The sequence below is a fragment of the Sturnira hondurensis genome, unplaced genomic scaffold (assembly GCF_014824575.4).
Source record: "Sturnira hondurensis isolate 20B ecotype Veracruz unplaced genomic scaffold, ASM1482457v3 Scaffold0006799, whole genome shotgun sequence".
NCBI lineage: Eukaryota > Metazoa > Chordata > Mammalia > Chiroptera > Phyllostomidae > Sturnira > Sturnira hondurensis.
The window spans coordinates 1,086,646-1,099,086 of record NW_028079430.1 but is presented as its reverse complement, the minus strand read 5'-3'; the positions used below and the strand labels follow the sequence as shown (position 1 = coordinate 1,099,086).

The 12,441-nt window shown below is 47.5% G+C and overlaps 1 protein-coding gene across 1 annotated transcript in view; it reads right to left on the bottom strand.

Moving 5' to 3' along the window:
- VAV3 (vav guanine nucleotide exchange factor 3) overlaps nucleotides 1–12,441 on the bottom strand; it is a 274,456-nt gene that overhangs the window by 110,465 nt on the left and 151,550 nt on the right. The window contains exons 14-15 of the mRNA XM_037050442.1: nucleotides 12,029–12,161; nucleotides 11,568–11,677 (exon numbers count right to left, since the gene is read on the bottom strand). Coding sequence (XP_036906337.1) covers nucleotides 11,568–11,677; nucleotides 12,029–12,161 — 243 coding nt within the window. The remainder of the gene's footprint in view (nucleotides 1–11,567; nucleotides 11,678–12,028; nucleotides 12,162–12,441) is intronic.

Here is a 12,441-nt window from a genome sequence, read left to right as displayed (position 1 = left end):
GGAAGGAAGGAGAGAGAGAGAGAAACATCCATGTGAGTTTGCCTCCTAAAGACATCTCAGCTGGGAATCCAACCTGCAAGATGCTGGGATGACACTCCAACCAGCTGAGCTACCCAGCCAGGGGACCATCTGTGACGGTTAAAGTTACCTTCTCTTTTTCAAAGGGCTGGCTGCTCTGTACAAACAGTGATATTACAAATATAAAGCTGCAGAGAAGACTAAACATGCCATTAGGAACTACTGACCACTGGAATATTCTAATCACTACTGAGGCAGATGACCTGAGCTCCCACACTGTTCTCAGCGAAAGATGTTTGGGAGAAAGTCCGCCCTTCCCATAGGCGGCAGACAGGCCGGGCACGTGGGGCGGAGGAGCACCACCCCCCAGTCCGGCTCTTCCCAGGCAGCAGAAGCCACTTGCTGTGGGTGCCAAGCTGCCTGAAGGGGAGAAACGCCAGTGTTACCAGCCTGGGCCCAGACCTGCAGGGGCCCTTGTCACTCACGCCCAGGGACAGCTAGGTACTGGATGGAAACGAATGCCCACATGTAGTGGGAACTCATCTGAACCCACCCTGACCTGTCCGGGGCTGGTCTCAGACCACGCGGCTTCTTCTCCCCAATCCCTTCACCTCTAAAAAGAGGGTTTCTGTTCTAAAAAGAAAACAGCACTCAATCCAATAAACACTTTTTTTAAACTTTGCATAAACCACATGAGGGTTAGCCCTCCAATAAAGTGACCAATCTGGCAATAAATGAACTTGTAAATTAAATCCTAATTTATTTTACTCCAAGGAAATTCTGTGAAGCCCAAGTCATCCTTACGAATTTAATAGTGTGCAGAATGTCACTTCTTATTGGAAGGTATGAAAATATCCAATTCTTATCCAACAGCAACTAAAAACTAAGTGGGAAGTCTGAGTTCTAAATCTGGTGTGTGCGTACACGCCACAAGAACACCTCTGGCTCATAAAATAAACCAGAGGAAATGTCCGTCTCTGGAGGACAACAGCAGGCACTCCTGCTATCAAGCAGACAGCATGGTGTGAGGGGAAAGGTCTGCACTGAGACTTACAGTCAGCCTCTGTCACTGGTTAACTTAAAAAAAAAAACCCAAATACTTCATCTCTCCTTTACTTTCTGAATTTTTAAAAAAGATAACGCCTCACAGGACCCCTTAAGAAGAGAATGCAGTGAGACTATAAAGCACTCCGCAAGAACAAGGAATTACCCTACTATGTTACCAGACTCTAAATACTCCTTAACACAAAGGAATTGAAATCTGAAATCTTCCTTGTAATGCTCAGAACCAGAAAAGAAATGCTGTGTGTAATCCAATTAGAAGATCTCAAATCAATTATTAAACACCTTGAAAAGTAAAGCTCATTTTCTTTTCGTGGGGATGACAGCAGCTAGCATCCCACCCTGACCATAATATTGGGTGGAAATTAAACACTCCACTCACCCACCCCTTTACCTACGGATTAGTTCATCTAAACTAGTTAATGAAAGAATCAGCCCCAAGGAAACTTGTTTTTATTTATTCAAGGGAATGAATCTTTCAAACACAAACCTGGAGGAATACTTATCTCCAACTAGCTGAAGAGGTACCACACAGGAAAAAAAGACAGGCCCTGGAAGTAACATTAGGCGACCATAAGATCATCCTTAAAAAGACGGATTTCAACTTACTGTACAGAAGAGCTTTCGACAGTCAAACTAAGCAAAGAATAAGCAGATGTAGTGAGTTCCTCATCACAAGAGGCATTCAAGCATAGGCTACACTGAGAAAGAACTTGCAGGAAAGCCTCAGGCATTAAATGGTTGGAACTGAATAGTCTGAAACTCCTCTTCAGAGCATTTTTCAGAGTGTTTAGGAGTTTATAAAGCAGCGTGGTCTCTGAGGGTCTTTATCATTACAAACCGGTGTTCAGAAAATACGGGGGGGGTGGGGGGGACCATCTAATGTTCAGAAAATACAGGGGTAAAACCATCTAGAACAATTTAATTTTTCTATATTATTTAACAGTGGCAAGTGGCAATTTTTCCTAGTTATTTAAAGAAAAAATATATATATATTTAACCTATAACAACTTATTTTTTTTCTAAATGAAAAGTAAAAGCCTTCAGGTGCAAATGCCTTTCTCAGCCCCCCAGAGGGCTGATCATTCCTTCAGTATTTTCCCAGCAGCACCACCATGCACTGGACTTTGCTATGTTAAAAAGTCCAGTTCTGTGCTCCTCCACCAAGAGAACACAGTATGAACCATCTCATGTATCTTGCAGTTTCTCACCACTTTGCACTGACAGAATAATGAGGCCTCAAAAACATAAGCCTTGTTAGAATATAAACTCCATGAGGGAAGAAAACTGTCATATCTATTGTTACATCCTAATGCTCAGGACAGTTCCTGGGCATATTTGAGATGCTCAAGAAATACCTGAGCAGATGAATGAATGCAGAGAGACAATACCCAGTCTCACTCCGTGACCACTGACTTCCTTCTCTTTCCCCCGAGGCTGCCGAGTCTACCTGAGCCAGTTAGAGGAAAAATGAAGTTTCTCCCTTATTCCCACCATAAGGATGGCCAATCTTCAACCACAGCTTATTTTGCATGGTGTAGCCCAAATTAGTCACTCCCAGGATCTAATATTTTCTTACCAAGAAATATCCTAAAAGTAGTAGAGGTGACCGTCATGTCATGACTGCGTTCAGACTTAAAGCTTGCTCACTATGACAGAATTCACTCCTTAGAGGCCACCAGACGCAGAGCTCAGTCCCTGTAACAAACGATTCCAGGACAGACTTAGCCCTTGTCTTCATCTCTGCGTCACCCAGACAGACTGGAGTCGGTGACGGTCACGGCCGGGGCAAGCGCTCCCAGCTGCACTGCTACTCACAGAGGGAGAAAACACAATAGATCAGAGGCTGATCTGCTGTCAAAGCTTGGAGGAAGCAGCCCCGAGTCGGCTGACCTGTGTCGTTTGCATTTAGTTCTCACCACAGCGATGCTTATTTGTTGATGGAAATGTTGACACGTGTCTATTCTTCCTCCCGCCTATTACTTACTTCCCCTTCCCTGTAAGCATGCTTGGGAAGGCCAGAAAAATGTCAGATAAGCACTAAATACAACCAGACAGAGAGGAGCGAGGTGGATGCCCACTAGGCAATAGCAGAACAAGAGTACTGTTTAATATTGGCTACTGCTTTGCCATGTGCGAATTGCTTTTGCATGTTTCTGGATCACACAGGTTACTCAAAACTCTCATTCAGTGACAGGTGTGATTTTTCTGAGCACTGTCCCGGGTCCTGCTTCTTTTATTGCCGCCGGGAAACTGCGGTTCAGTTCCCCATACTCACTTCACTGCCAGTTGCGAAGGTTAGAGATGCTACATTCGGGGAGCAGGGGGCTGGCTCAGTCTGGGAGGCGAACATGACCAGGTCAGTGCCCGAGACACCGCACAGCCCAGGGGCACCGGATCGTGTTGGCATGGATTTCATAACCATAAACAAATCCTTCAGATTAGAAGTTGGTAACGACAGCCTTTCAAGGAGAAAGAATAAAGGGTTGTTTTAGAGAAAATGATTTTTAAAAAATATGTACATGGACAAATACAGGGTTGCCTCGTGGAGGAGGCTTCAGTAGTTACGCAGGGAAGGCTACGGGTTTCCAAATAGACCCGGACAGGCTTTGGACACCCAGAGAATGCCAAAGCAGGGGCCACCACGGTCAGAATGTCGCCCCCACAGGCAGCCCATCCAGGAAGGTCACCGTAGCGCCAACTCTTAACACGACCATCAGATCTGCCTTCGTTTCTTCTACTTCCCCCAGAAGCAGAGTGCAGAAGAAGCGCAGGCACAGAGGCCGGCGCTGCAGGGGAGAAAGTGTGTTCGGGAGCTCGGAGAGCCATCCCCGACGACACACCCCCTTCCCCACGGACTTGGCATCAGAAAACAGAGGAGCTCGCCCGAGGTCGTCACTGACCCAGATTCTGTGGGCCTCACTGCCCCTTCCCATAACCACGTCATAAAACTTGATGAAACTTGATAGCTGATGCTCAGTGGATGGTACAGCATAACACCAAATACAGATCCTTCAGCGAGGCATTTGGGTTTGGGTGGGGCAGAGCACACCCTGTAAGTAACTCATCATGATGACCTAAATAGGAATTAGTGCTACTAAAAAAAAATCACCCTTCCACGAAAGGCCACATGATGGTTCCGTGACAGCTGAGATCGAGTGGGGGCGGCGCACACTCCCTCTGTTCCCAAGGCCTAATTCATCTTCCCCGTGCTATGAAACAGGGGTGGCTCACTACAGCTCAGGTCAAGTGCAGCCAGGCCACCACCCAAGACTGAAAATTCAGTTGTGTGTTATCTACGGCTGTGCTACCTCCGAGGCGATAGAATTAATAGTTGCGACACAGAGCACACAGTCCACAGAGCCCCAAATGTTGACTTTGTGAATGCGTACAGGGAAAGTATGCTGTCCCCTGTTCTGAGAGACGAAATGTGTGGTCTCAACAGACACTTACGCATTTATCAGAAGGGACCCAGACAGGCTTCCCAGCGAAGCAAATGAAGAGGGGGAAGAAGAGGAGGAGAGAAAAGTAACCGTATTGCCACCCAGCCAGCAGTCTCGGCCGTAGGAGTCTGGGTTTGCTAGAGAATGCCCTGACACCTTGGGCCTGTGAGAGGGTCTACCTCGGGGCAAAGATATACACAAAGTCTTTAAATTTGCAAAGTAGAATGTCGAAGTTGCGGCCAAATATTTGATGTTATAACTATGGGTCTCTTGTCAATCAGCAAGGCCATCTTCTCTGGAGACACCTAACCACATGTCGCCTTCATCTTAAACTGACCTGTAACATAATGGTTTTATGTCTGTAAATCCCAGGATGGCCAGGAGAGGCGCTCTCTCTCTGCCCAGAGGCATGGAAGGTACACCTATAGTAGTAACCACAATAACCAAAAAAGCAACTTCATTCTTTACTTAGCTTTTCAAAGAATATACGAGGGAATATAATTCAGAGTCCACAGAAATACATTTCAAAAGGCCCCTTTCCAAATCCCTCAGACTCCAAAATTAGTCCAGAGCCTCACTCCCACCAAAACCCAAAGCTGTACTGGTGAGGGAGCCCTCGGGGGTGAACGCCTGAGGCCCGAGTGTTGTTCCAGGGCTGACACACGCCTCCTAAGTACGGCACACTGAGCACACGGAAAGCTCGTGGGGAGACTACAAAGTCACAGAGGGCCTTCTTAGGTCCTGCTAGGAAGTTTGATACTGTACTGAATACCATAAATAGCCAATGAAGGGTTTCAAGTAGGACAGGACCCAATCAGATCGCCCTGGAAGCTCCCACTAATTGGGAGGTGGCGGGGAGTGACAGAGATGCGTGAGGTGGGGATGAAGATGACAAAGAGTGGGCAGATTTAATCTGCAGACATTGGTGAGAAATTGACTACATGTTGGGGCAGAGGGCAAGTGTGGGGCCGCCATCTGTTCGTAATTGAGTAAATGGACTGGGAGGAAGAGATTACTTCGATAGCAATATCAAGAATTCACGTCTTCCAACTCAATCCATTATACATTAATCAGAAATGATGATATTTAGAAGTTACAGTATTTAAATTCAATTGCAATAGCTCCCTCATCGCTGGAGGCCCGGGGCTCCCAGCAGTGCCTGGGAGCAGGGCAAGTGTGCCCTCCATGTTTGTAGAACGAACGCAATTTCCTCTGGCAATTATCTCTCTGGTATCCAGTCTCTCTGAGCAATATCTTTAGACTCAATCAAATTATGTTCGATAAAATATAATTTTACATTTACACTGTGAAAAGCACGCCTGTTGCTCTGAGGTACCCACTGCGGAAGGCATTTTTCGGGAAGACGCGCCCGCCTGGCGGGGCAGAGCTGGGGGAAAGGCTTCAGGGCGCTGTGTGACAGACCACTGGTCATTTAAATTCTCCTTCTACATGGATGGAACTGGAAAGCATTATGCTGAGTGAAATAAGCCAGGTGTTGAAGGACAAATACCATATGATCTCACCTTTAACAGGAAGCTAAACAACAAAACAAACAAGCAAGCAAAATATAACCAAAGACACTGAAATGGAGAACAGGCTGACAGTGACCAGAAGGGAGAGGGGAGGGAATTTCAGGGGAAATAAGGGAGGGATTTGGAGGAACCTATATAAAGGATACATGGACAGCTGAGAAGGGTGGAAATGGGAGGGAGGGGGGAGGATGGGGGGTGGAATGGGATGGGAGTAACAGACAGAAAACTGTACTTGAAAAATAATTAAATAAAAAATTGGGGAAAAAAATAAAAATAAATAAATAAATATGAATCCAAAGGAAAAAAAATAAAATAAATTCTCCTTCTTAATCCTGTGGCACGTGGGCTTTTATAGCGAGTGACCTCAAATTCCTTCTGGGGGCCAAGGGCAAACGGATTAAAAAGAAACGCTGCGGCTCAGATGACACGGGATCTGTGGGGCATGATGGCCACGTGAGCACCCCTGCCCCGCTCACTTGAAGAAGGCTCCTTTGCAGGGGCCGGTCTGGGAAACGAAGCTCATCCAGGCTGCCCCTGGATGACCAACGTGGCAGTGCGGCCTGGTCTCCCAGCCCCCCTCCAGCTCTAGAATTTCCACACCTTATTCTTCTCTTCTCCCCGCTCCCCCCACTCTTACCATTCAACAGATAACTCTCCTGCCCCACCCCCCACCCCCCACCCCCGTTTCAGCAGACGTTAATGCTTTCTGTGCCACTGGCCCTTAGATAATTCATGCTTTCTGTGCCTGGCCTACGATGCCCAGTGAGGATTCCTAGACAGCGGTAAGAATGCGCATGGACCGTCAGAGGGGCTTTCTTCATTCAAGGCAGTAAATATGACCTGTGAGAATTTCCAGCATTACGCCAAGTGCCTCAGAAGAAATTCCAGGCAAGAGGGCCTTCCGGTTCCATCCAATAAACACTGTAAAGGCTGGTTCAGAAGCTACCACTTTCTACCACAGGCAATACTTTTCTTCCCTCTATTTTTTCTTTCTCTAACTCATCCATTTAAAAAAGTCTTTTTATTCTATGACCCAATTTCTTTATTTCTTAATTTGACCCAACTTTGACGTATTTCTGAAACAGTCAAAGGAACTGCCCAGTTCTCCGGGTCCTAGTCTCTGTGCAGAGAAAAAAGAAACCTGACTTCAGTTTGAGACAAAGGCCTGGAGGCCAGGTGCTTATTTTACGGCCTTCATGGACAAAGACAACCCTGTGACCTGAGACCTTGGACTCCCCCGTGAAGGCCATGGCCCCAAACACGCCCACAGTTGCCGAAATGCTCCTGTGACGGCCACTTTCCTGAGCTATGACATGTACCTGACAATGTTCATTCCCATATATCTAACAGGATTCACGCACACCCACCGGGTATAAGGGGCTGGGGGAAACACGGACACAGCTTCGCAGCAATATCTGGGTCCCTGCTATAGACACATTTTCTGACATTGCGGGAACTGGCTTCTGCCAATAAAAACACTTGCCATCCTATTTCACAAGATAACAAAGTGGAATTGTGAGAAACACTGGCAAAAGGCCCTTTGGAAGTAAATAAGTGACGTGCATCATCAGTCAGTCTCATAAAGACTCAAACACGGCCTGTAGAGTGGGGTCCCAGGACTGCAGCCCTCAAACGTTGCCCGGCCCAGGGACTGATCCCGCAAGTTCAAGGGCAAAACTGAAGCAACGACAACAAAACATCCCGCTTCCCGCCATTTCCAAGTGGGTCACTGCTGCTGCTCTCTTTGCTCAGCCTTTCTCACGGAGGTTTGCCAAGCTCGGGTGTGGTTCCCTGCATCTCCCAACTGCTGGAAGTGGCTACGGCCAAAGGCGGAAGCGCCCCCAAGCAGGGACGGGACATGCTTGGGAAAGACCGGGGCTGAGGGGCAGGGAGGATTCGTGTTACTGGATACTTACTGTTCTATCGGCTTTCGCGCTTCCCTGTGGTCTTTTGGAACGTTCTAAATTAAGAGCAGTGTTCACGCCTTAAAGGTGATTTGCAATTTTTTTTTAATAAAAATGATCCAATCATCCTATAAACAGCAGAGTTGCCATCTTCTCTAAATAGAACTGGCAAGCATTTCATCAGCCTTAAAATATCACCTGCCTTGATTCCCCACCAGCCTCCAACCAATGCCTCCCTTTCCTTCTCAGAGCGCCTTCCAGTGACTCCACGGAATGTTCCAGGAGGACTCCGGGACCTGCACCGCTGCTCAGGAGACTTGGAAGGAGCCGGCCTGTGGGCTCAGGGATCACTGATCTCCCAAGGTGCCCTTCACCCTGTGGGGTCTCTCGGCTCTCTCTGTTGCTCTCCGAGCCTGGCCAAATGAGAGTACTAAAACTTTAGGAAATGGGGTTCAAGTAGCAAAAGGTGAACCCTGAGACATGCCTTCAGATTATTCCAACTTGCTGAGCACAAGACAAGGCAGGCTGGCTGTCTTACAAAGTGGGGGGTGCAGGGTTTTCCAGCCAAACAAGCTTCAAAAAAAGGAGGGGAAGAAATAAGATAATGGAATGTTCTGGGCCTTGACTAAAACCCTGAGTGATTTAACTTTGCTGAGCACAGCATAATCCCTGCATGCCGAAGCCCCCCAACGCCACCCTTGAGCAGTTCTCAAAGAAAACTACCCCCTGCCGTGGCTGCCTGGCTGGTAGATCAGTGGGTGCGAGCATCATCCCCATACACCAAGGTTGTGGGTTCAATCCCCAGTCATGGCACATACAAGAAGCAACCAATGGCCCAGCTGGGTGGCTCAGGCGGTTAGAGCATCACCCTGATACACCTGGGTTGTGGGTTCAATCCCCAGATGGGGCACATACAGGGGGCAATCTATCGATGTTTTTCTTTTACATCTCTCTCTCTTCTCTTTCTCTGTAAAATCAATGAACATACCCTCAACTGAGGATTAAAAAAAAGAAGAGCCAACCGATGAATGTCTAAATACATGACAAATCTATGTCTATGTCTCTCTCTCTCTCTCTCAAATCAGTAAATTAAAATTTTTAAAAAAATTTAAAGATACTTCCACTGTCTGGCATGTACCTGGGCAGTCAGTCCGTGGAACCCGCAACTACCGACAGCCACGGACATCTACGGCCGTTTCACTGTGCTGCTGAGACGCCTGGGGAGCCTCACAGACGAGGGTCCCAGGTGCCCTGTGTGCGGCACAGCCACCTTCCCTGTGGGGGAACAAGCCCCGCCCACAGTGCCATCTGTGCACCCCCTCTGCTCATCTGTGTGCCCATCTCTGCTCCTTCCACAGTAACACAACCTCGGTTCTCGGCCGAGCACTGTCCTGCCTGGAGTAGTGATGAGATTCGCTGGGCGCCCCTGTCGGATGCGGCCACGTGACTAAGTTCGGGCCAGTACAACATAAGAGAAGTTTGTGGCATTTCTGCCAAGGGTCCTTAAACATGAGAGGCCCTCTTCTGCCACCTGGAATGGGGATTCTACAGCTGGCACTCCAGCAGCTGTCTGGGACCGTGAGGTCGCCAGCCTGGTGGACAGAAGCCCATTGCTGATCGAGGCACAGTGGGGAAGATCTGAGTCCAGGGCCAGGGCATGCCCATGACCATGAGAGCCGCCATCCCTCCCGCATCTGCTTGCCCCAGGCCCCCTTTCATGACAGAGACGTAACCACCATCTCGTCCAGGCTTGACGCAGAGTGTAGTTGCATGACTCACAGAAACAGAACAAAATACAGGGCAGGGCTAAAGTCGGTTTACAGTTGCAAGTACACGGAACCCAGAGTTTATTCATGCATTATTACCTATTACTGATTGTATTATTTTCCACACGAACAACCGCAAACCTGCGGTTGCCCCGCCCTGTGTTAACTGATACGCCCATCCCACAGTCCAAGTCTGCAGGTCTGCTCTGGACAAGAAGTGCAACTTCCCTCCTCTGCAGAAATTCCTTCACTCATCGGATGGTTTCACGTTTGAACAGGGCCTACGAGAGAACACCAGCCTGGCATTTTCCCTACGAAAGCAAAGGCCTGAGCTCAGCCCCTGCCTCCTGTCACTCCAGTTCTACCCACTGGGCCCCAAGAGCTGCCTGTCACTGGACACCTCACCGAAGCAGCACACCAGGTGTATGACAGGGCCCACTGGACAGATGTCACCAACTCCGCCACCTGCGCCCCAAACCAAAGGAGTCCCTGGGGCATAGCCACTGAGTTCATGCAATGTCTTTTGTTTCATTATTGTGATAAATAACAATAAATTGCAAGAGCTTTAACAGTACCCTGGAAGATGCCCTCTAACTTAATAAGACCTCATCGGTACCATGCTGGGATCCTAAATACAAGACGATGCTAATAACAATAGTGGAAACAACAGATACCAGTATTGTTTAATGCCGTGTGCCTGCTGTTGTACTGTTGGGCTAGCAGTCTGCCTGACACGCGTTCCCTGGGATTCAAGTTCCTCTTATCCCTATTTAACAGAGGAGGAAACCGAGGCTCTAAGAAGTTAAACAACGTGGCTAAGACTCGGCAGCCAGGTCACGGCGGCAATCATCGCGGAACCCCGAACAGCTTAAGGATATTTTAGCTTCCCAAGGCTCCCACTCAAAATGGTGCATGAAATAAGCTTAGGAAAACCCCCATGACCTCACCGCAGAACTGAAGTAAAACAATCCAATCCCACCCCCATCTCATATTCGCACGGGCGTTTCTTAAAACAAAGGGCCAAATGAAAAACCTGATAGGATTTGTCCACAAATTGTAAATAATGCCAGAATACAAATAAAGCAAATCACAAAAGTGGTTTTTCTTCCTTTCTCACCTTTCGCTAAGTTTCGATTTCAAGGTGACCTATGCGTTTCCGTAACCAGGGTCATTATGCGCCTTTTAATCCATGAACATGAAAACGGAAAAGAAACCCCTCTAATGGCATGTTCTGGTGTAATTACATCTCTCTGTGCCGACCCCTTGGAAGCACGTCTGAATTATTTTCCCACCTCTTTGTTAAGCGTCTACTTTGATAAAAGGAAAGAACCCTGAAAGAAACCAAGCCCTTAAAGCATTCATTGACTATGTCAAGCAATTTATCCAGGATTCAAATAAATGAGTCAAAAACAAACGGGGGGGAATCCATCTTTCTACTAAAAATAAGGTATGTGTGTGTGTGTGCATGTACCTGTGTTGGGGGGAAAGGGGGTGTCGTCAGTTTAAAAATACATACAGATTAAAAACATGGTAATTTCATTAAAAGTTTATCATTAGAATAATGAATATTGCCATGGGCCACAGAAAGCTGCAGAATTAGAAGACACCCGGGAGAGAGAACGTCAAACAGAAGGCTCTGGCGCCCTCTTTCTTTTCCTCGAAGAAAGTCACCCGAACCACTCTCCTCGGAGACCCCAACAGCCCACAGAGATTGCAGAGTGTGAGGGCCTGCAAACAGAGACCCCCCCCCGAGCACCAGGGCACATTTACTGGTCGTTCATTATTCATAAGCGATTTAGGCAATAGGGGGAAAAGAGCACTTTTAAAAGTAGAAATACTCACAAAGCCATTTCAAACTGTTCCAGCCACTTTTTCTTTAAATCTTTTGTTTTGCAATAAAATTCTAACCCATTTTGTCCTTGGGTATGGATGAGGTAGAAGCCATAAGACCACTGTTAAAATTAATATTCCTCAGGTTAATACGATCATTCATGCATGACCCCGTGATTCCAACTTCACTAAAACACCACCATAATCCTCCCTAAGCCTCACGCACCATTAATACACTGGGACCAATCCAGGCTACTGGGGTCAACCTCGCGTCTCTAACGATTTCTAGGCCTCATGCATTTTACTGTCTCGATCATTAAGCATTAGAGATGAACCTATCAGCTGCGACACTGGCCAATCATTTCCTAGTCAATTTCTAGAAACAGAAACACCTGAATCTGTAAGACCCCGTGAATGTATTTGCACGCTCCACATTAGGAGTACATCACAGTTATTAACTTCCGAGAACTCACCTTCTTGTTCTCTTTGTCGGTCGTGGGGTTGTTGGCGATTTTGTACTGCTGGAGATCTATGATCTCCTTCATCTCATAGTTATCGCCTTTCCTTTTGCAGACAATCACTGCCAAGTCAAACAGGAAGATGTGCCTGAGAGAGAGAGACAGATCTCGTTAACGTGGCTTGGGAGCGGGTGTTAGTCCTTCCCTTGTAAATTTAACCCACTGTGAATTTTCCCGGCGAGGGAAAGGCAATGGGTACCGCTGAGCTCGGGAAACGATGAACGGTGCCCATTTCGCCCCTTCACTGAATGAAGGGCCTCCCTGAGCCTCAGTTTCCTCATTCAAAAAAACAGGCAAAATCCTGAGAACACTAGGCACCCTGCTGGGCAGCCGTAAGAAATCATCAAGATCGGTCACGAGGCGAGGCG